This window comes from Bombina bombina, chromosome 9 (genome assembly GCF_027579735.1).
Source record: "Bombina bombina isolate aBomBom1 chromosome 9, aBomBom1.pri, whole genome shotgun sequence".
NCBI classification, from domain to species: Eukaryota; Metazoa; Chordata; class Amphibia; order Anura; family Bombinatoridae; genus Bombina; species Bombina bombina.
In genome coordinates this window covers 37,885,233-37,912,023 of record NC_069507.1, presented here as the reverse complement: position 1 = coordinate 37,912,023, position 26,791 = coordinate 37,885,233, and the positions used below count along the sequence as shown (strand labels likewise).

The 26,791-nt window shown below is 33.6% G+C and overlaps 1 protein-coding gene across 1 annotated transcript in view; it reads left to right on the top strand.

Moving 5' to 3' along the window:
* GRID1 (glutamate ionotropic receptor delta type subunit 1) overlaps positions 1-26,791 on the top strand; it is a 1,251,691-nt gene that overhangs the window by 987,623 nt on the left and 237,277 nt on the right. The window contains exon 7 of the mRNA XM_053692039.1: positions 4,899-5,060. Within this exon, the coding sequence (XP_053548014.1) occupies positions 4,899-5,060 (162 nt within the window). The remainder of the gene's footprint in view (positions 1-4,898; positions 5,061-26,791) is intronic.

Here is a 26,791-nt window from a genome sequence, read left to right as displayed (position 1 = left end):
TATACGTGAAGGTTTCTACAATATAAATCCTCTACTTTCTCTTCTCTAAACTATACATATTTAGATCATTAAGACTGTCCTTGTAAATTTTATTCTTTAGATCAGGTACCAATTTAATAAAAATCCCTTAATTAGATCTAGTTTATTTTTAGCAAATCAGTATGTAATATATATATATATTTCCTATGCAAATATTTACATTGATTTAATTTTGAGACATGGAGGATTTTAATTTCAGTTTTTTTATCTCCCCCCTTAATTTTAATGAATTTTGGTGTATATATATATATATATATATATGTATATATATATATATATATATATATATATATAATTCTGTGTCCCTTTAATTTCTTTTTATACTGTAAAAACGCTCTGATAACTGTATGCAATATGTTCCGTTCTCTTTCAGAGTATCCCCCAGTGTGTCTGACTTTCTCAAGCACTGTAATAGGAAAGACTTTGTAGCCATGTTATCTTAATTGTAACATGATCTTTGCTGCAGGAATGCTGCCTGCGTTTTGCTGGATTTGGTGTGGTCTTTATTACACGTTTCAGTGTTGATCAAAGACTCTCTGTGTAAAATGAAATGTCTGGAAGTCTGTTGAGTGGGTATAACTGAGGATATTAGCTAAATATTAACAGTGAGAATTATCTGTCATACTTTTCAAAGTGCCTAGTTAGTTCAGACATTTCTTTAGTAGTTTCACTTTGTTTTCTGTTCATAGTGTCTTGGTTTGTTACAGTGTAGTAAATTCATTGACTCTTAGGGCTTACAAATCTCTCTTATGTTATTCTAGACAACGTCTTACTAAAGCTCTCTAATGAATCTATTTTTTGTGAATGTAGTTGTACAAAAGCATAGGAACTGGAGACATGGGAAAGGCTTGAAGAACAGTCTTGATTTGGAATTTCTGTTTGATTGTCCCTTTGCCTATTTGTGCCCCAGTTTCATAAATTAAAACGGGACCACCAGAACACTGGAAAATGACAAACCTGCCTGAAGACCATCAAGCACAAACCTAACAGTCCCTGGACCACTCTGCCCCTCCCGCATCTGATGAAGTGCCAGAAGGGTAGAAACACATCAGCTGTTAGACTGTGCTAGACATGCCTTGCATTTAATATGAAGCAAATACATCTTGGATGTTTTAATTATTATTCTTATCTTTTTAATGCAAGCAAATGCTTTAATTGTTGTGTATCCATCTGCATCTTTCAAGACTCCTCCCAGAAGCCCAATAAATGTTGAGAGAATGTGTAATATAGTGTTTAGTGACTGCATATGAAATAAGTTCGTTATTTTAGGTCAATAGGTCATGTTACGAAAATCAGCAGAAACTGAATATGTATTTTTATCGTTTTAGGTTTTTTAAGGGTCTTGATAAGCTTTTTTACTTAGTTACATCAGCATATATGTTGGTATTATGACCAATATGATCTATACTTTTAAAGAAAGATAGGAATTTCATGAAATTATAATAATTTTAAAAAAGCACACTTTAAACATTTTGTAACCATATGTTAATACTTATTATTGTCATTATTGGGTTTCATAAAAGGCATTAACATGTAATATTTTCCGTCCTCTCATAATTTCAAGAGAAATACTGTATATAATGGTAAAAAAAAGAATTCTTTACTTTGGCTTCAAATTGTGATCAACAAAACAGTTGCTGCTTACCAACAGGCTGCCAATAACAACTGGTAAAAAAATTTCAAACTCTTAAAGTAGGTAGAGGCAGCAGCAATTAATTGCATTTACTTGGCAAGTGGCAAAAGTTACTTTATAGTAGTTATTGTGAAGACTACAGACAAATAGACAGACAGGAAGACAGACAGACAGAAAGACTGACAGACAGACATACAGACAGACAGACAGACAGACAGATAGATAGATAGATAGATAGATAGATAGATAGTTAGATAGATAGATAGATAGATAGATAGATAGATAGGTGGGTAGATCATTGATAGGTAGATAGAGATAGATAGACAGACAGACAGATTAGAAAGACAGAGAGACGGATAGATAGATAGATAGATAGATAGATGATAGATAGATAGAGTGAGATAGAGAGACAGACAGATAGATTACATAGAATCTATGTATTCTATCTGTCTGTCTCTCTATCTCATTCTATCTATCTATCTATCTATCTATCTATCTATCTATATCTATCTATCTATCTATCTATCCGTCTCTCTGTCTTTCTAATCTGTCTGTCTGTCTATCTATCTCTATCTACCTATCAACGATCTACCCACCTATCTATCTATCTATCTATCTATCATCTATCTATGTCATAGATAGATAGATAGATAGATAGATAGATACAGTGAGATAGTTAGATAGATATAGTGAGATATACAGACATATTAGATCTATAGATAGATAGATTGATAGATAGATAGACAGACATACAGACAGATAGATAGTTAGATAGATAGATAGATAGATAGATAGATAGATAGATGAATAGATGGATGGATATACAGAGTGATATAGAAAGATAGATAGATAGATAGATAGATAGATAGATAGATAGATAGATAGAATGAGATAAGCAGACAGATATATTACATGGATGGATAGATAGATAGACCGATCGAATGACAGACAGATAGAGATAGAGAGAGAAAGAAAGAAAGAGAGAGGGAGAGAGATTGTTGTTTTTGTAACAGGCTAAATAAGTAAAAAGTGCAGGTTCCTGAACCTTTTCATAGCGTTATGGCATTGCCATATGAATTTTTTTATCATTTAGGAATCTTTCTGCTAATTTATACCTGTATGCACAGAGTAATGAAGTACTTAATTTAATTATTTGGCACTAAGCAGGAAAAATAGCTTGATGGCTAATTATGAATCTCTGAAAATTATCATAAAATGTAATTGCCAATCAACTTATTTTGGGAAAACAGCCCAATAATTTGCTAACTGGAGTTATTTGGATATTCACATATAGAGATAGATGTTTACCGGAACATTGAACATAAGTAATATATGAACCATATATAAACAACAAACAAATAGTAAAACTGATTTTTTGAGACCAATATTTTCTGCTTGATGTCTTGACTTTAGATCAACTGGTTGTAAAATGTTCTATTTTAGCTGCAATAGTTGCAGTGCTGATGTTCATAAAGTAAGCTTCCTATATTCATTAACATTGTTTCAGTGATCTCTTTAAACTCTGTTATTTTATGGATCCTATTAACTAAAAATGGAGTTATGAACATACCTCCAAAAAATATTTTAATGAGGATTTGTGAAAAGGGATGAAATTTGAATCATTCTAGGTTGACCCAGGGTGTAGTTAACTAATCTTCAGGAGGAGCATATGGAGCGTTTGGTATTTCTGGTTTGAGTTGAGCATTCAGATAGTTCACTGGGTGGAAATGGGACATGAATACAAAGGAGAAAGAAAAAGAAAATGAAGCTAATTCCACAAATTTGTGAGGCAGATAAGAACTCTGAGTGAGTGAGCTTTATTGAATAGATTCAATAACAGTTCTCTAGAATTTGGAGATAGTGGAATGATTAGAAGAGCCATCCCATTCCTTAGTGAAATGTTTCAAGACCTCCTTGGGCACTATGATCCCACTTACTCCAATGTTACTTTAAAATCTCACAAGAAGCATTAGAGGGATATTTCAGCCAAAGCTGAAATGCACATTGATATAATTCAGTTTTAAATAGAGGCATTGTGCCCATGCACAGTAAAATCTATCAATGTGACATTTTGCTAAAATAATTTTTGTTAATTCAAGTGCATTTCAAAGGGCTTTTTATGTTTGCTTTACTATTCCAAGCTGCACTTTATAAATAGGAAACATAAGAAATAATATTACCTTGGAATTAGGTCTTGCTGAGTATTTTTGGAATTTGGCTTACTTTCATGCCTTTCTTAATGGCTTCGTGAGATGTTGCATTTTGCAAAGTGTGCTCAATTTTTTTCAGCTTATGGTAGGAAAGAATAAACAAGACATTGTGATGTTACAATTACAAATTCTTAAATAACATACACATGTCCACACACATTCAGTCACACACACATCAAAACAGATACACACACTAACACACAAACACACACAAACTCACATACACACACGCACACAAACACACACATACATACACATACACACTCAAACACAAACTCATACACACACATTCAAACATATAGACACATACAAACACACAAACTCACATACACAAACACACATAAACTCATACACACACTCACTCACACAGAGACTGCCACACACACACATTCAAACATGCAGACACATCCAAACGCACATACACATACAGACTCACATACTCACACACACATACACTCATAACGCAAATACACACTTACAATCTCACATAAAAAGGCACACACAGACTGTCCCACACAAATACACCCCCACATACCCAACCGAGCACACATACACACTAACACACAAACTCACACACACATACACTCTCACACACTATTTCACACACACACAAACACGCACACACATACACACTCACATGAAAACTGCTACACCCACTTACTCACACACATTTAAATGTACAGACATATCAAAATACACAGACACACTCACACACAGACTCACATACTCAAACACAAACACACACACATACACTCATAATGCACTTACACACTCACATACACAGTGACACACAGACTGTACCACACAAATACACACATATAAGCACATCACATACACATGCACACAGACAATATTTTTTTTATTTTTTTATCTGTTTTAATTAAATGCTCTTGTCTAAAATTATGATACCCAACTGTCAGTATTATATTTATAATTCTGAACAACAAGCTTTTTTTTTTAATATTACACAAGTTGACTGTTCTGTACTAAGCAACGGCCATTTGCATTATTTTCAGGTGTCCAATCTATATCTGTATGACAGTGTACTAATGCTGGCCAACGCATTTCATAAAAAATTGGAAGAGAGAAAATGGCACAGTATGGCAAGTTTAAACTGCATGAGAAAATCAACTAAGCCATGGAATGGCGGGCGATCAATGTTAGACACAATAAAAAAGGTAAAATTGATTAAGTAAAATTAATTATGTTTTAATTTTAAAAAAAACTGTATGAAGCAAACATTTAAAGAGACAGTTTACTAAAAAATGTTCTCCCCTTTAATTTGTTCCCAATTTTCCACTTTACCTGCTGGAGTGTATTAAATTGTTTATAAGTATTTAATTGCCCTTATATTGGCTTTTGAAATAGCTTATGTAGCCAGTGGTATCCCCACCCATCCTTAAAGTTTTTGGCCTCGAGGCCAAGCTGTGTTAACACAGCCAGTAGAAGAAATTACACTCCCAGTGGGTTATAGAAGAGATACGGTAATAAAATGTTAATTTTCCATTGTTCTCTACAAGTATTGATGATTGGTTTATGGACAGATATAAGATAAAGAAGCAGGTTTATTTGCGCAATGTGATAAAGTAATGAGATCTGATTATAGCTACAAGCTCAACCCATTTTATTAGGTTTTGGCTTCAAAACACAAAATCAGCTAATTCATATAAACAAATAAGCCTTAAAAAAGCAAATCTCATACATTTCATACTCTGCAGCTGGTAAATAAAGTAATTGGAAACATTAAGGGAAAAACAATTTTATAGTATACTGTCCCTTTAAGAAATTGCAATCAGTAAATAAATATAGTAAACCATGTTATAATGAAAATTGTTTTTGTTTTTGATTCATATAAGAAATATTATACCGCTGTGCACATGATATACAAGTATTAATATTAAATATAAAGAGAGTCCTTTATTTTAAAAATGGTACAATGAAACTGATTGTGGAGGACAATGGTGGGTGGAACCACTTCCCAGTACTCAGGTACCAAATAAGGATATAGAGAGCTAAAAAAATATCTATCTGTATATATATCCTCTCCAAGAACACAGGCACTCACTGGTCTTATAAAAGGTAATCCTTTATTCAATCCATTAAAACGATTATAATACCATGACGTTTCGGCACACCATTGTGCCTTTATCAAATGTGACAAAAATATTAAAAGCTTCATACCACACTTACCCCAAATCACCACCTAAATACTATTGGAGTAAATCACATGCCACCAGTTCCCCGTGTGTGAAATCGGCGTCTGACGTCATCAGGGAGCGCTAAGCTGTGCGCCCTGTGAGATCGTGGAGCCGATGTTGCAATGGCAACATGTAAACAATACACGGTTTCTCGGCAGTTATGTTATGAACCAATAGATGTATTTGCATATCGAGTGTGACACCGCATACACTTATTAACGGAGATCCCCATACTTATTGTTTGTAGGAGTGGCGACACGTTCAGCAGCAAAACCACCAACTATTCCCACTATAAGAAGAGAAGAGAGGGAAGAAAGATCAGAAGGGGGGGCCACAAAAAAACAATTAGCAAGGAAAAAGTAGACATTATATTTAATCTTAGTAGCAGACATTTAAGTGAAGCGGAAATATCCCTGCTAAATCGAAGGCTATCATTTATACCTACCCCCAAAGCTGATTCTTTTGATATGCTGGTGGATGTACATATGTTACAAAGGCAGCTGAAACTAAGAGATCATTTTAGAAATGATACATATGTCCCCACCCCATTCAAGAAGAAGTCTACTTTTGAACCTGCAAATACACATAACTCCATCAGAGGATACACACGGGCTCTTAGCCATGATATCAAACAAATACCCCAACAAAAGACATATTCCAACTTGAGTAAATCTGAAGCACAAGCACTTACTGACCTGAAAAATGACACATCCATCATTATCCGCCCTGAGGATAAGGGGGGATCTGTTGTCATTTTAGATTACATAGAGTACAGGAATGAGGCACTTAGACAGTTAAGAGACAGCCATACTTACAAGAAATTATCTGGAAACCCTACATCAACATACAAAAGGGTTATCGACAGATTTCTGCAGGATGGCCTTGAGGCCGGCATACTCAGTGAACAGGAGTTGACATTTCTTATCACTGATTATCCAAAGGTACCTGTATTCTACTTACTGCCAAAGGTGCACAAAACCCTACAAAATCCACCTGGCAGACCGATTGTGTCTGCCAGGGGCTCAATTCTATCCAGTTTGGCCATATACATTGACTCGCACCTCCAGCATGTTGTTAAGCATACTGAATCCTACTTAAAGGATTCCCCAGATATGATCCGTATTCTCAAGGAATATGCTGGTTTAAGTGTTGATGATGTGCTTGTCACCATGGACGTGGACAGCCTTTACACTGTGATACCTCATCATGAGGGTATGGAGGCTGTCAGGTCCATGGTGACGGGCAATGCTTTGTACAGTGGTCCACCCATTGAGTTCCTTTGCGAAATACTAACACATTGCCTTGAGAAGAACTATTTTAAATTTGAAAATGATTATTTTTGGCAAATCGCAGGTACAGCCATGGGTTCAAATGTGGCACTACTTATGCGAATCTCTACATGGCGTGGTATGAGCGTACTCTGATGCAGCCACATGATATTAGTAACATCATGTATTACACACGCTATATCGATGATGTGTTCTTGGTGTGGAGAGGTGGTGAACCAGCATTACTTGAGTGGGTGTCACATTTGAATACCATGGCTAGTCCAATCAGGTTTAAGTTGGAATACAGTACAGTATCTGTACATTTTTTGGATCTTAACATTTTCAAAGTTGATGCAGAGGGTATAACTCGGTTTGGTACCTCTCTTTACACTAAACCAACTGACCGCAATTCCTTGTTGGATGCGAGGAGTTTTCACCCTCTGCATCAAAAGAAAGGGATTGTCACCTCCCAACTCACTCGTGTCATTAGGAACAATAGTGAGTTACCTATGCTACATCAACAACTGGAAGAAATGGATGCAAAATTAGTGGAGAGAGGCTACACTAGAGAGATGGTCAAGAAGGCACGGGATGACCTTATGGATCCTACTAAGTTGGGAAAAAGGCAAAGGACAACTAAGTCAGACCCTGATCGTATCAATATGGTCACTACATATACACCAGATTTGAGACACCTTACTGAGGTGGTCCAGAGACATTGGCCAGTGGTAGGCAGTGATCCCACACTACCATTTGGGAGGGCTGCTGCCCCCAGAATAGCATACTGAAGAGCAAATAACCTAAGGGATATACTGGTTAAATCAGATCCAATAAGAAACTACAAAAAGGATACCTGGCTTAAACCCACGAAGATGGGCTGTTTTCCCTGTTCTGGATGTGTGACCTGCAATGGTATGCTTAGGGGCAATTCCTTTCAGCACCCTCACAGCAACAAAAGATTCGATAATAGGCATCGCCTTACCTGCACCAGCATATATGTAGTATGCATGATCATTTGCCCATGTTCCAGTGTCTATATCGGCAAAACTGTAACAACTTTCCGCGAGCGCATGGCAAACCACCGATGTGCGATACGTGAGGCCCTACGCACTGGTGAATCAGAACAACCAGTAGCTAGGCATTGCATTCAACATAAACATGCGGTTTCCAGTCTACGCACGATGCTTATAGACCATGTACCCCCACTCCCGAGAGGAGGTGATAGAGGGAATCTTTTATTACAATGCGAAACCAAGTGGATCTACAGGCTGAATACCATCTCTCCATATGGCCTCAATACCTCACTGGACTTTAGCCCCTTCTACTAGATAATATCTGTTCCTGTAATATAATCAGAGTATACATATCCTTCCTGCAGTAGCATATGGGTCTCATAATAGGACAAATAAACAGTTCTCACATATTGTTCCCATGTTTCTACCATATTACTAGTAGGCATGATTGTAAGCTAGTATTTCACTTTATATGTAAATTGACATTGTATACTGTCTTTATGACATCAAATGCTCTCTTGGTCTTTTTCCCTTATTGTGATATGGATACAATGTTGTATAGATGCTCCTTTTTAATACATTTTGTTTCTTATACACTATCGGCTAGACTTAGAGTTTTGTCGGTAACGACCCGCGTAGCTAACGCTGGCTTTTTTCTGGCCGCACCTTTAAAATAACTCTGGTATTGAGAGTCCACAGAAAGGCTGCGTTAGGCTCCAAAAAAGGAGCGTATAGCATATTTAACGCAACTTAAACTCTCTCGATACCAGAGTTGCTTACGGACGAGGCCAGCCTCAAAAACGTGCTCGTGCACGATTCCCCCATAGGAAACAATGGGGCTGTTTGAGCTGAAAAAAAAACTACCACCTGCAAAAAAGCCGCGTTCAGCTCCTAACGCAGCCCCATTGTTTCCTATGGGGAAACACTTCCTACGTCTGCACCTAACACTCTAACATGTCCCCCGAGTCTAAACACCCCTAACCTTACACTTATTAACCCCTATTCTGCCGCCCCCGCTATCGCTGACCCCTGCATATTATTATTAACCCCTAATCTGCCGCTTCGTAAACCGCCGCTACTTACATTATCCCTATGTACCCCTAATCTGCTGCCCCTAACACCGCCGACCCCTATATTATATTTATTAACCCCTAATCTGCCCCCCACAATGTCGCCTCCACCTGCCTACACTTATTAACCCCTAATCTGCCGAGCGGACCGCACCGCTATTATAATAAAGTTATTAACCCCTAATCCGCCTCACTAACCCTATAATAAATAGTATTAACCCCTAAATACCCTCCCTAACATCGCTGACACCTAACTTCAATTATTAACCCCTAATCTGCCGACTGGAGCTCACCGCTATTCTAATAAATGTATTAACCCCTAAAGCTAAGTCTAACCCTAACACTAACACCCCCCTAAGTTAAATATAATTTTAATCTAACGAAATTAATTAACTCTTATTAAATAAATTATTCCTATTTAAAGCTAAATACTTACCTGTAAAATAAATCCTAATATAGCTACAATATAAATTATAATTATATTATAGCTATTTTAGGATTAATATTTATTTTACAGGTAACTTTGTATTTATTTTAACCAGGTACAATAGCTATTAAATAGTTAAGAACTATTTAATAGCTAAAATAGTTAAAATAATTACAAATTTACCTGTAAAATAAATCCTATCAATAAATTAATTAAATAAAATACCTATAATTATCTACAATTAAACCTAACACTACACTATCAATAAATAAATTAAATACAATTCCTATAAATAAATTCAATGAAATAAACTAACTAAAGTACAAAAAATAAAAAAGAACTAAGTTACAAAAAATAAAAAAATATTTACAAACATTAGAAATATATTACAACAATTTTAAACTAATTACACCTAATCTAAGCCCCCTAATAAAATAGCAAAGCCCCCCAAAATAAAAAAAATGCCCTACCCTATTCTAAATTACTAAAGTTCAAAGCTCTTTTACCTTACCAGCCCTGAACAGGGCCCTTTGCGGGGCATGCCCCAAGAAGTTCAGCTCTTTTGCCTGTAAAAAAAAAACATACAATACCCCCCCCAACATTACAACCCACCACACACATACCCCTAATCTAACCCAAACCCCCCTTAAATAAACCTAACACTAAGCCCCTGAAGATCTCCCTACCTTGAGTCGTCTTCACCCAGCCGAGCCAAATTCTTCATCCAAGCGGAGCAAGAAGAGGTCCTCCATCCGGTAGAAGTCTTCATCCAAGCGGGGCAGAAGAGGTCTTCCATCCGATTGAAGTCTTCATCCAAGAGGCATCTTCTATCGTCATCCATCTGGAGCGGAGCGGCAGCATCCTGAAGACCTCCGACACGGAACATCCATCCTGGCCGATGAATGAACGACGAATGACGGTTCCTTTAAATGACATCATCCAAGATGGCGTCCCTCGAATTCCGATTGGCTGATAGGATTCTATCAGCCAATCGGAATTAAGGTAGGAATATTCTGATTGGCTGATGGAATCAGCCAATCAGAATCAAGTTCAATCCGATTGGCTGATTTGATCAGCCAATCAGATTGAGCTCGCATTCTATTGGCTGATCAGAACAGCCCCGCTTGGATGAAGACTTCTACCGGATGGAGGACCTCTTCTTGCTCCGCTTGGATGAAGAATTTTGCTCGGCTGGGTGAAGACGACTCAAGGTAGGGAGATCTTCAGGGGCTTAGTGTTAGGTTTATTTAAGGGGGGTTTGGGTTAGATTAGGGGTATGTGGGTGGTGGGTTGTAATGTTGGGGGGGGGGTATTGTATGTTTGCTGGTAAGGTAAAAGAGCTTTGAACTTTAGTAATTTAGAATAGGGTAATGCATTTTTTTATTTTGGGGGGCTTTGTTATATTATTAGGGGGCTTAGAGTAGGTGTAATTAGTTTAAAATTGTTGTAATATTTTTCTAATGTTTGTAAATATTTTTTTATTTTTTGTAACTTAGTTCTTTTTTATTTTTTGTACTTTAGTTAGTTTATTTCATTGTATTTATTTGTAGGAATTGTATTTAATTTATTTATTGATAGTGTAGTGTTAGGTTTAATTGTAGATAATTATAGGTATTTTATTTAATTAATTTATTTATAGTGTAGTGTTAGGTTTAATTGTAACTTAGGTTAGGATTTATTTTACAGGTAAATTTGTAATTATTTTAACTATTTTAGCTATTAAATAGTTCTTAACTATTTAATAGCTATTGTACCTGGTTAAAATAAATACAAAGTTACCTGTAAAATAAATATTAATCCTAAAATAGCTATAATATAAATATAATTTATATTGTAGCTATATTAGGATTTATTTTACAGGTAAGTATTTAGCTTTAAATAGGAATAATTTATTTAATAAGAGTTAATTAATTTCGTTAGATTAAAAATATATTTAATTTAGGGGGGGTGTTAGGGTTAGACTTAGCTTTAGGGGTTAATACATTTATTAGAATAGCGGTGAGCTCCAGTCGGCAGATTAGGGGTTAATAATTGAAGTTAGGTGTCGGCGATGTTAGGGAGGGCAGATTAGGGGTTAATACTATTTATTATAGGGTTAGTGAGGCGGATTAGGGGTTAATAACTTTATTATAGTAGCGGTGCGGTCCGCTCGGCAGATTAGGGGTTAATAAGTGTAGGCAGGTGGAGGCGATGTTGAGAGGGGCAGATTAGGGGTTAATAAATATAATATAGGGGTCGGCGGTGTTAGGGGCAGCAGATTAGGGGTACATAGCTATAATGTAGGTGGCGGCTCTTTGCGGTCGGCAGATTAGGGGTTGATTATTGTAGGTAGCTGGCTGCGATGTTGTGGGGGGCAGGTTAGGGGTTAATAAATATAATATAGGGGTCGGCGGTGTTAGGGGCAGCAGATTAGGGGTACATAAGTATAACGTAGGTGGCGGTCGGCAGATTAGGGGTTAAAAATATTTAATCGAGTGTCGGCGATGTGGGGGGGCCTCGGTTTAGGGGTACATAGGTAGTTTATGGGTGTTAGTGTACTTTAGAGCACAGTAGTTAAGAGCTTTATAAACCGGCGTTAGCCCAGAAAGCTCTTAACTACTGACTTTTTTCTGCGGCTGGAGTTTTGTCGTTAGATTTCTAACGCTCACTTCAGCCACGACTCTAAATACCGGAGTTAGAAAGATCCCATTGAAAAGATAGGATACGCAATTGACGTAAGGGGATCTGCGGTATGGAAAAGTCGCGGCTGAAAAGTGAGCGTTAGACCCTTTTTTGAATGACTCCAAATACTGGCGGTAGCCTAAAACCAGCGTTAGGAGCCTCTAACGCTGGTTTTCACGGCTACCGCCAAACTCCAAATCTAGGCCTTTGTTTTTTATGCACTTTGTTTTTAGTGTTATTTGCCTGGAGTGTTGTGCCGATATATACATCTTTTCATTAATTTGGAAATTAGTGGTATTTTGCCCCTTCAAACAATAAGTATGGGGATCTCCGTTAATAAGTGTATGCGGCGTCACACTCGATATGCAAATACATCTATTGGTTCATAACATAACTGCCGAGAAACCGTGTATTGTTTACATGTTGCCATGGCAACGTCGGCTCCACGATCTCACAGGGCGCACAGCTTAGCGCTCCCTGATGACGTCAGACGCCGATTTCACACACGGGGAACTGGCGGCATGTGATGTACTCCAATAGTATTTAGGTGGTGATTTGGGGTAAGTGTGGTATGAAGCTTTTAATATTTTTGTCACATTTGATAAAGGCACAATGGTGTGCCGAAACATCATGGTATTATAATCGTTTTAATGGATTGAATAAAGGATTACCTTTTATAAGACCAGTGAGTGCCTGTGTTCTTGGAGAGGATACAAATTCGTTTGCAGTGCACCTTGGCAGTTGAATTGGCGTAAGATTGTGCTGTCCTCTATCTGGACTGTATATATATATATATATATATATATATATATATATATATATATATATACAGTATCCCACAAAAGTGAGTACACCCCTCAGATTTTTGTAAGTATTTTATTATATCTTTGAACATAGTAACATAGTAGATGAGGTTGAAAAAAGACCATCGAGTTCAACCTATACAAATCTAAAATACTTACAAAAAACTCCAGTTAATCTTAAATAATCCCACTAAAAGGTGACCCATTTAATACTAGCAATAATATCCATAAATTTTGTTTCTAGACAGAAATGTATACAAACAATTTTTAAATGTATCTAGGGTATTGGCATTCACTACCTCCTTTGGTAATGAGTTCAACAATTGTATTGCATTTACAGTGAAAAAATGTTTCCGTTGCAGGAGATTAGGGGGCCTATTTAACAAAGGTCTGTCGGACCTGATCCAACAGTGCGGATCAGGTCCGCCAGACCTCGCTGAATGTGGAGAGTCTTTAGACCGCTGCTTCATAACTGGCGCTTCAAGCTCCGTACAGAGTTTGATAGATATGCCCCTAAATCTCCTTTCCTTCAACCTTAAATTGTGGCCTCTTGTCACAGACAATTTTCTTGGAATAAACAGAGCTTCTGAAGGAGTCCAGATCTCAATCCTGTAGAGCACCTGTGGAGAGATTTTTAAAAAGCAGTTGGGTAAAGGAACCCTTTCAATCTGAGATACCTGGAGCAGTTGTCGAAAGAAGAGTGATCTAAAATTCCAGTAGAGAGGTGTAAGAAACTCATTTATGGTTACAGGAAGCAATTGATTTCAGTAATTATTTCCAAGGCTTGTGCTACCAAATATTAAATTGAGGGTGCCAATAATTTTGTCCAGTCCTTTTTTGGAGTTTTGCGTTGAATGTGTCAGATTTGGCTTTTTTTCTCCACTTTTTTGTCATACTAATACAAACAAATAAAATAAACATGAGAATGCCTTAACATTTGTAATTGCAACATTTTTCTGGGTGAAGTGGTGCATTATCTAACAGAAATGCAGGGGTGTCAATATTTTTGGCTATGACTGTGTGTATATATATATATATATATATATATACAACACACAGAGAAAACCCTGCACTCACTAGCAAGCTCACAGCTAAGATTTAAAAGCAAAAATGGAAAGATTAGTTACCGCCCAGGTACCACGTCAAGGTCCTTTCCAATACCTGGGACCCTAAAACAGCCACTCAATGCAAGCTCTGAAATCCAAACAAACTGGTAACAAGGGAAGGCTGCACAGGCTTATGTAATCACCCCAGTAATATACAAAACACAGAATCGGACTGCACTCCTAGACCGGACCGGGTACACATCCCATGACTCTGCAACATGCTCAGCCCTGGGTGCTCAGTGGCACTCACAAGAAGCTGTGCTGTCACCAGAGTCACAGGCAGTTAACCCCAGACAGGTCTGGGTGCAAGAACCATAGGGGAAATTACAAAACAAATTAATACAACACACAGAGAAAACCCAGCACTCACTAGCAAGCTCACAGCTAAGATTTAAAAGCAATAATGGAAAGGTTAGTTACCGCATCTGGGTCATGGGATGTGTACCCGGTCCGGTCTAGGCTTGCAGTCCCCTTCCGTGTTTTGTATATATATATATATATATATATACTGTGTATATATATATATATATATATATGTATATATATATATATATATATATATACACACACGTTGTTTGTCTAAGGACGAGTCTGATAGACTCGAAAACATTCACAATTAAAGTGACCTGCTTTGTTTCAAAACCTCTGAAGTGCGCTTCCTTTTTATTTATATATATATATATATATATATATATATATATATATATATATATATATATACAGCGCTTGAAATGAAATTTCCAGTGGTCCACTAGTCCCAGACAAATTGCTAGTAACTATCCCTCCGGGCAAGTAGCTTTTAACCCCTGACTAGGAGCCTAAAACATAGTCATGCTGTATGTTTCTACCACTATGCCATGATTTGAAGCTGTGCAGGTGGACTGTTGTATTTATTATTTAAGCCCCCTCAGTGTTTGTCCTTAGCCCCTCTAATAGCAGTTTATTCTTTGAATAGAACTAGCTGGTTAATAAACAGAGAATAAAACCAAACCTGGAAAGCATAGGAAACTTCAACAGAAAGTGTCCTTATACCTTACTTACAAATTCATATAGATGTAGAACAGAAAGTGTCCTTATACATTACTTACAAATTCATATAGAAGTAGAACAGAAAGTGTCCTTATACATTACTTACAAATTCATATAGAAGTAGAACAGAAAGTGTCCTTATACCTTACTTACAAATTCATATAGAAGTAGAACAGAAAGTGTCCTTATACCTTACTTACAAATTCATATAGAAGTAGAACAGAAAGTGTCCTTATACATTACTTACAAATTCATATAGAAGTAGAACAGAAAGTGTCCTTATACATTATTTACAAATTCATATAGAAGTAGAACAGAAAGTGTCCTTATACCTTACTTACAAATTCATATAGAAGTAGAACAGAAAGTGTCCTTATACATTACTTACAAATTCATATAGAAGTAGAACAGAAAGTGTCCTTATACATTACTTACAAATTCATATAGAAGTAGAACAGAAAGTGTCCTTATACCTTACTTGCAAATTCATATAGAAGTAGAACAGAAAGTGTCCTTATACCTTACTTACAAATTCATATAGAAGTAGAACAGAAAGTGTCCTTATACATTACTTACAAATTCATATAGAAGTAGAACAGAAAGTGTCCTTATACCTTCCTTACAAATTCATATAGAAGTAGAACAGAAAGTGTCCTTATACATTACTTACAAATTCATATAGAAGTAGAACAGAAAGTGTCCTTATACATTACTTACAAATTCATATAGAAGTAGAACAGAAAGTGTCCTTATACATTACTTACAAATTCATATAGAAGTAGAACAGAAAGTGTCCTTATACATTACTTACAAATTCATATAGAAGTAGAACAGAAAGTGTCCTTATACATTACTTACAAATTCATATAGAAGTAGAACAGAAAGTGTCCTTATACATTACTTACAAATTCATATAGAAGTAGAACAGAAAGTGTCCTTATACCTTACTTACAAATTCATATAGAAGTAGAACAGAAAGTGTCCTTATACCTTACTTACAAATTCATATAGAAGTAGAACAGAAAGTGTCCTTATACATTACTTACAAATTCATATAGAAGTAGAACAGAAAGTGTCCTTATACCTTACTTACAAATTCATATAGAAATAGAACAGAAAGTGTCCTTATACATTACTTACAAATTCATATAGAAGTAGAACAGAAAGTGTTCTTATACATTACTTACAAATTCATATAGAAGTAGAACAGAAAGTGTCCTTATACATTACTTACAAATTCATATAGAAGTAGAACAGAAAGTGTCCTTATACCTTACTTACAAATTCATATAGAAGTAGAACAGAAAGTGTCCTTATACCTTACTTACAAATTCATATAGAAGTAGAACAGAAAGTGTCCTTATACCTTACTTACAAATTCATATAGATGTAGAACAGAAAGTGTCCTTATATATTACTTACAAATTCATATAGAAGTAGAACAGAAAGTGTCCTTATACCTTACTTACAAATTCATATAGAAGTAGAACAGAAAGTGTCCTTATACCTTACTTACAAATTCATATAGAAGTAGAACAGAAAGTGTCCTTATACCTTACTTACAAATTCATATAGAAGTAGAACAGAAAGTGTCCTTATACCTTACTTACAAATTCATATAGAAGTAGAACAGAAAGTGTCCTTATAGCTTACTTACAAATTCATATAGAAGTAGAACAGAAAGTGTCCTTATACCTTACTTACAAATTCATATAGAAGTAGAACAGAAAGTGTCCTTATACATTACTTACAAATTCATATAGAAGTAGAACAGAAAGTGTCCTTATACATTACTTACAAATTCATATAGAAGTAGAACAGAAAGTGTCCTTATACATTACTTACAAATTCATATAGAAGTAGAACAGAAAGTGTCCTTATACCTTACTTACAAATTCATATAGAAGTAGAACAGAAAGTGTCCTTATACATTACTTACAAATTCATATAGAAGTAGAACAGAAAGTGTCCTTATACCTTACTTACAAATTCAAATAGAAGTAGAACAGAAAGTGTCCTTATACATTACTTACAAATTCATATAGAAGTAGAACAGAAAGTGTCCTTATACCTTACTTACAAATTCATATAGAAGTAGAACAGAAAGTGTCCTTATACCTTACTTACAAATTCATATAGAAGTAGAACAGAAAGTGTCCTTATACATTACTTACAAATTCATATAGAAGTAGAACAGAAAGTGTCCTTATACCTTACTTACAAATTCATATAGAAGTAGAACAGAAAGTGTCCTTATACCTTACTTACAAATTCATATAGAAGTAGAACAGAAAGTGTCCTTATACCTTACTTACAAATTCATATAGAAGTAGAACAGAAAGTGTCCTTATACCTTACTTACAAATTCATATAGAAGTAGAACAGAAAGTGTCCTTATACATTACTTACAAATTCATATAGAAGTAGAACAGAAAGTGTCCTTATACATTACTTACAAATTCATATAGAAGTAGAACAGAAAGTGTCCTTATACCTTACTTACAAATTCATATAGAAGTAGAACAGAAAGTGTCCTTATACATTACTTACAAATTCATATAGAAGTAGAACAGAAAGTGTCCTTATACATTACTTACAAATTCATATAGAAGTAGAACAGAAAGTGTCCTTATACCTTACTTACAAATTCATATAGAAGTAGAACAGAAAGTGTCCTTATACATTACTTACAAATTCATATAGAAGTAGAACAGAAAGTGTCCTTATACCTTACTTACAAATTCAAATAGAAGTAGAACAGAAAGTGTCCTTATACCTTACTTACAAATTCATATAGAAGTAGAACAGAAAGTGTCCTTATACCTTACTTACAAATTCATATAGAAGTAGAACAGAAAGTATCCTTATACATTACTTACAAATTCATATAGAAGTAGAACAGAAAGTGTCCTTATACCTTACTTACAAATTCATATAGAAGTAGAAAAGAAAGTGTCCTTATACCTTACTTACAAATTCATATAGAAGTAGAACAGAAAGTGTCCTTATACATTACTTACAAATTCATATAGAAGTAGAACAGAAAGTGTCCTTATACATTACTTACAAATTCATATAGAAGTAGAACAGAAAGTGTCCTTATACCTTACTTACAAATTCATATAGAAGTAGAACAGAAAGTGTCCTTATACATTACTTACAAATTCATATAGAAGTAGAACAGAAAGTGTCCTTATACCTTACTTACAAATTCATATAGAAGTAGAACAGAAAGTGTCCTTATACCTTACTTACAAATTCATATAGAAGTAGAACAGAAAGTGTCCTTATACCTTACTTACAAATTCATATAGAAGTAGAACAGAAAGTGTCCTTATACATTACTTACAAATTCAAATAGAAGTAGAACAGAAAGTGTCCTTATACCTTACTTACAAATTCATATAGAAGTAGAACAGAAAGTGTCCTTATACCTTACTTACAAATTCATATAGAAGTAGAACAGAAAGTGTCCTTATACATTACTTACAAATTCAAATAGAAGTAGAACAGAAAGTGTCCTTATACCTTACTTACAAATTCATATAGAAGTAGAACAGAAAGTGTCCTTATACATTACTTACAAATTCATATAGAAGTAGAACAGAAAGTGTCCTTATACATTACTTACAAATTCATATAGAAGTAGAACAGAAAGTGTCCTTATACATTACTTACAAATTCATATAGAAGTAGAACAGAAAGTGTCCTTATACATTACTTACAAATTCATGTAGAAGTAGAACAGAAAGTGTCCTTATACCTTACTTACAAATTCATATAGAAGTAGAACAGAAAGTGTCCTTATACATTACTTACAAATTCATATCGAAGTAGAACAGAAAGTGTCCTTATACATTACTTACAAATTCTTATCGAAGTAGAACAGAAAGTGTCCTTATACATTACTTACAAATTCATATCGAAGTAGAACAGAAAGTGTCCTTATACCTTACTTACAAATTCATATAGAAGTAGAACAGAAAGTGTCCTTATACATTACTTACAAATTCATATAGAAGTAGAACAGAAAGTGTCCTTATACATTACTTACAAATTCATATAAAAGTAGAACAGAAAGTGTCCTTATACATTACTTACAAATGCATATAGAAGTAGAACAGAAAGTGTCCTTATACCTTACTTACAAATTCATATAGAAGTAGAACAGAAAGTGTCCTTATACCTTACAAATTCATATAGAAGTAGAACAGAAAGTGTCCTTATACATTACTTACAAATTCATATAGAAGTAGAACAGAAAGTGTCCTTATACCTTACTTACAAATTCATATAGAAATAGAACAGAAAGTGTCCTTATACATTACTTACAAATTCATATAGAAGTAGAACAGAAAGTGTCCTTATACCTTACAAATTCATATAGAAGTAGAACAGAAAGTGTCCTTATACCTTACAAATTCATATAGAAGTAGAACAGAAAGTGTCCTTATACCTTACTTACAAATTCATATAGAAGTAGAACAGAAAGTGTCCTTATACATTACTTACAAATTCATATAGAAGTAGAACAGAAAGTGTCCTTATACCTTACTTACAAATTCATATAGAAGTAGAACAGAAAGTGTCCTTATACATTACTTACAAATTCATATAGAAGTAGAACAGAAAGTGTCCTTATACATTACTTACAAATTCATATAGAAGTAGAACAGAAAGTGTCCTTATACCTTACTTACAAATTCATATAGAAGTAGAACAGAAAGTGTCCTTATACCTTACTTACAAATTCATATAGAAGTAGAACAGAAAGTGTCCTTATACCTTACTTACAAATTCATATAGAAGTAGAACAGAAAGTGTCCTTATACATTACTTACAAATTCATATAGAAGTAGAACAGAAAGTGTCCTTATACCTTTCTTACAAATTCAAATAGAAGTAGAACAGAAAGTGTCCTTATACCTTACTTACAAATTCATATAGAAGTAGAACAGAAAGTGTCCTTATACCTTACTTACAAATTCATATAGAAGTAGAACAGAAAGTGTCCTTATACATTACTTACAAATTCAAATAGAAGTAGAACAGAAAGTGTCCTTATACCTTACTTACAAATTCATATAGAAGTAGAACAGAAAGTGTCCTTATACATTACTTACAAATTCATATAGAAGTAGAACAGAAAGTGTCCTTATACATTACTTACAAATTCATATAGAAGTAGAACAGAAAGTGTCCTTATACATTACTTACAAATTCATATAGAAGTAGAACAGAAAGTGTCCTTATACATTACTTACAAATTCATGTAGAAGTAGAACAGAAAGTGTCCTTATACCTTACTTACAAATTCATATAGAAGTAGAACAGAAAGTGTCCTTATACATTACTTACAAATTCATATCGAAGTAGAACAGAAAGTGTCCTTATACATTACTTACAAATTCATATCGAAGTAGAACAGAAAGTGTCCTTATACCTTACTTACAAATTCATATAGAAGTAGAACAGAAAGTGTCCTTATACATTACTTACAAATTCATATAGAAGTAGAACAGAAAGTGTCCTTATACATTACTTACAAATTCATATAAAAGTAGAACAGAAAGTGTCCTTATACATTACTTACAAATGCATATAGAAGTAGAACAGAAAGTGTCCTTATACCTTACTTACAAATTCATATAGAAGTAGAACAGAAAGTGTCCTTATACCTTACAAATTCATATAGAAGTAGAACAGAAAGTGTCCTTATACCTTACAAATTCATATAGAAGTAGAACAGAAAGTGTCCTTATACCTTACTTACAAATTCATATAGAAATAGAACAGAAAGTGTCCTTATACATTACTTACAAATTCATATAGAAGTAGAACAGAAAGTGTCCTTATACATTACTTACAAATTCATATAGAAGTAGAACAGAAAGTGTCCTTATACCTTACAAATTCATATAGAAGTAGAACAGAAAGTGTCCTTATACCTTACTTACAAATTCATATAGAAGTAGAACAGAAAGTGTAATTATACATTACTTACAAATTCATATAGAAGTAGAACAGAAAGTGTCCTTATACCTTACTTACAAATTCATATAGAAGTAGAACAGAAAGTGTCCTTATACATTACTTACAAATTCATATAGAAGTAGAACAGAAAGTGTCCTTATACATTACTTACAAATTCATATAGAAGTAGAACAGAAAGTGTCCTTATACCTTACTTACAAATTCATATAGAAGTAGAACAGAAAGTGTCCTTATACATTACTTACAAATTCATATAGAAGTAGAACAGAAAGTGTCCTTATACCTTACTTACAAATTCATATAGAAGTAGAACAGAAAGTGTCCTTATACCTTACTTACAAATTCATATAGAAGTAGAACAGAAAGTGTCCTTATACCTTACTTACAAATTCATATAGAAGTAGAACAGAAAGTGTCCTTATACCTTACTTACAAATTCATATAGAATTAGAAGAGAAAGTGTCCTTATACCTTACTTACAAATTCATATAGAAGTAGAACAGAAAGTGTCCTTATACATTACTTACAAATTCATATAGAAGTAGAACAGAAAGTGTCCTTATACCTTTCTTACAAATTCATATAGAAGTAGAACAGAAAGTGTCCTTATACCTTACTTACAAATTCATATAGAAGTAGAACAGAAAGTGTCCTTATACCTTACAAATTCATATAGAAGTAGAACAGAAAGTGTCCTTATACCTTACTTACAAATTCATATAGAAGTAGAACAGGAAGTGTCCTTATACATTACTTACAAATTCATATAGAAGTAGAACAGAAAGTGTCCTTATACCTTACTTACAAATTCATATAGAAGTAGAACAGAAAGTGTCCTTATACCTTACTTACAAATTCATATAGAAGTAGAACAGAAAGTGTCCTTATACCTTACTTACAAATTCATATAGAAGTAGAACAGAAAGTGTCCTTATACCTTACTTACAAATTCATATAGAAGTAGAACAGAAAGTGTCCTTATACATTACTTACAAATTCATATAGAAGTAGAACAGAAAGTGTCCTTATACATTACTTACAAATTCATATAGAAGTAGAACAGAAAGTGTCCTTATACCTTACTTACAAATTCATATAGAAGTAGAACAGAAAGTGTCCTTATACATTACTTACAAATTCATATAGAAGTAGAACAGAAAGTGTCCTTATACCTTACTTACAAATTCATATAGAAGTAGAACAGAAAGTGTCCTTATACATTACTTACAAATTCATATAGAAGTAGAACAGAAAGTATCCTTATACCTTACTTACAAATTCATATAGAAGTAGAACAGAAGGTGTCCTTATACCTTACTTACAAATTCATATAGAAGTAGAACAGAAGGTGTCCTTATACCTTACTTACAAATTCATATAGAAGTAGAACAGAAAGTGTCCTTATACCTTACTTACAAATTCATATAGAAGTAGAACAGAAAGTGTCCTTATACCTTACTTACAAATTCATATAGAAGTAGAACAGAAAGTGTCCTTATACCTTACTTACAAATTCATATAGAAGTAGAAGAGAAAGTGTCCTTATACCTTACTTACAAATTCGTATCGAAGTAGAACAGAAAGTGTCCTTATACCTTACTTACAAATTCATATAGAAGTAGAACAGAAAGTGTCCTTATACCTTACTTACAAATTCATATAGAAGTAGAACAGAAAGTGTCCTTATACCTTACTTACAAATTCATATAGAAGTAGAACAGAAGTGTCCTTATACCTTACTTACAAATTCATATAGAAGTAGAACAGAAAGTGTCCTTATACATTACTTACAAATTCATATAGAAGTAGAACAGAAAGTGTCCTTATACCTTACTTACAAATTCATATAGAAGTAGAACAGAAAGTGTCCTTATACCTTACTTACAAATTCATATAGAAGTAGAACAGAAAGTGTCCTTATACATTACTTACAAATTCATATAGAAGTAGAACAGAAAGTGTCCTTATACCTTACTTACAAATTCATATAAAAGTAGAACAGAAAGTGTCCTTATACCTTACTTACAAATTCATATAGAAGTAGAACAGAAAGTATCGTTATACCTTACTTACAAATTCATATAGAAGTAGAACAGAAGGTGTCCTTATACCTTACTTACAAATTCATATAGAAATAGAACAGAAGGTGTCCTTATACCTTACTTACAAATTCATATAGAAGTAGAACAGAAAGTGTCCTTATACCTTACTTACAAATTCATATAGAAGTAGAACAGAAAGTGTCCTTATACCTTACTTACAAATTCATATAGAAGTAGAACAGAAAGTGTCCTTATACCTTACTTACAAATTCATATAGAAGTAGAAGAGAAAGTGTCCTTATACCTTACTTACAAATTCATATAGAAGTAGAACAGAAAGTGTCCTTATACCTTACTTACAAATTCATATAGAAGTAGAACAGAAAGTGTCCTTATACCTTACTTACAAATTCATATAGAAGTAGAACAGAAAGTGTCCTTATACATTACTTACAAATTCATATAGAAGTAGAACAGAAAATGTCCGTATACCTTACTTACAAATTCATATAGAAGTAGAACAGAAAGTGTTCTTATACATTACTTACAAATTCATATAGAAGTAGAACAGAAAGTGTCCTTATACCTTACTTACAAATTCATATAGAAGTAGAACAGAAAGTGTCCTTATACCTTACTTACAAATTCATATAGAAGTAGAACAGAAAGTGTCCTTATACATTACTTACAAATTCATATAGAAGTAGAACAGAAAGTGTCCTTATACCTTACTTACAAATTCATATAGAAGTAGAACAGAAAGTGTCCTTATACCTTACTTACAAATTCATATAGAAGTAGAAGAGAAAGTGTCCTTATACCTTACTTACAAATTCATATAGAAGTAGAACAGAAAGTGTCCTTATACCTTACTTACAAATTCATATAGAAGTAGAACAGAAAGTGTCCTTATACCTTACTTACAAATTCATATAGAAGTAGAAGAGAAAGTGTCCTTATACCTTACTTACAAATTCATATAGAAGTAGAACAGAAAGTGTCCTTATACCTTACTTACAAATTCATATAGAAGTAGAACAGAAAGTGTCCTTATACCTTACTTACAAATTCATATAGAAGTAGAACAGAAAGTGTCCTTATACCTTACTTACAAATTCATATAGAAGTAGAACAGAAAGTGTCCTTATGCCTTACTTACAAATTCATATAGAAGTAGAACAGAAAGTGTCCTTATACCTTACTTACAAATTCATATAGAAGTAGAACAGACGGTGTCCTTATGCATTACTTACAAATTCATATAGAAGTAGAAGAGAAAGTGTCCTTATACCTTACTTACAAATTCATAAAGAAGTAGAAGAGAAAGTGTCCTTATACCTTACTTACAAATTCATATAGAAGTAGAACAGAAAGTGTCCTTATACCTTACTTACAAATTCATATAGAAGTAGAACAGAAAGTGTCCTTATACCTTACTTACAAATTCATATAGAAGTAGAACAGACGGTGTCCTTATGCATTACTTACAAATTCATATAGAAGTAGAAGAGAAAGTGTCCTTATACCTTACTTACAAATTCATAAAGAAGTAGAAGAGAAAGTGTCCTTATACCTTACTTACAAATTCATAAAGAAGTAGAAGAGAAAGTGTCCTTATACCTTACTTACAAATTCATATAGAAGTAGAACATAAAGTGTCCTTATACATTACTTACAAATTCATATAGAAGTAGAACAGAAAGTGTCCTTATACATTACTTACAAATTCATATAGAAGTAGAACAGAAAGTGTCCTTATACCTTACTTGCAAATTCATATAGAAGTAGAACAGAAAGTGTCCTTATACATTACTTACAAATTCATATAGAAGTAGAACAGAAAGTGTCCTTATACCTTACTTACAAATTCATATAGAAGTAGAACAGAAAGTGTCCTTATACATTACTTACAAATTCATATAGAAGTAGAACAGAAAGTGTCCTTATACTTTCCTTACAAATTCATATAGAAGTAGAACAGAAAGTGTCCTTATACATTACTTACAAATTCATATAGAAGTAGAACAGAAAGTGTCCTTATACATTACTTACAAATTCATATAGAAGTAGAACAGAAAGTGTCCTTATACATTACTTACAAATTCATATAGAAGTAGAACAGAAAGTGTCCTTATACATTACTTACAAATTCATATAGAAGTAGAACAGAAAGTGTCCTTATACATTACTTACAAATTCATATAGAAGTAGAACAGAAAGTGTCCTTATACATTACTTACAGATTCATATAGAAGTAGAACAGAAAGTGTCCTTATACCTTACTTACAAATTCATATAGAAGTAGAACAGAAAGTGTCCTTATACCTTACTTACAAATTCATATAGAAGTAGAACAGAAAGTGTCCTTATACATTACTTACAAATTCATATAGAAGTAGAACAGAAAGTGTCCTTATACCTTACTTACAAATTCATATAGAAATAGAACAGAAAGTGTCCTTATACATTACTTACAAATTCATATAGAAGTAGAACAGAAAGTGTTCTTATATATTACTTACAAATTCATATAGAAGTAGAACAGAAAGTGTCCTTATACATTACTTACAAATTCATATAGAAGTAGAACAGAAAGTGTCCTTATACCTTACTTACAAATTCATATAGAAGTAGAACAGAAAGTGTCCTTATACCTTACTTACAAATTCATATAGAAGTAGAACAGAAAGTGTCCCTTATACCTTACTTACAAATTCATATAGATGTAGAACAGAAAGTGTCCTTATATATTACTTACAAATTCATATAGAAGTAGAACAGAAAGTGTCCTTATACCTTACTTACAAATTCATATAGAAGTAGAACAGAAAGTGTCCTTATACCTTACTTACAAATTCATATAGAAGTAGAACAGAAAGTGTCCTTATACCTTACTTACAAATTCATATAGAAGTAGAACAGAAAGTGTCCTTATACCTTACTTACAAATTCATATAGAAGTAGAACAGAAAGTGTCCTTATAGCTTACTTACAAATTCATATAGAAGTAGAACAGGAAGTTTCCTTATACCTTACTTACAAATTCATATAGAAGTAGAACAGAAAGTGTCCTTATACATTACTTACAAATTCATATAGAAGTAGAACAGAAAGTGTCCTTATACATTACTTACAAATTCATATAGAAGTAGAACAGAAAGTGTCCTTATACATTACTTACAAATTCATATAGAAGTAGAACAGAAAGTGTCCTTATACATTACTTACAAATTCATATAGAAGTAGAACAGAAAGTGTCCTTATACATTACTTACAAATTCATATAGAAGTAGAACAG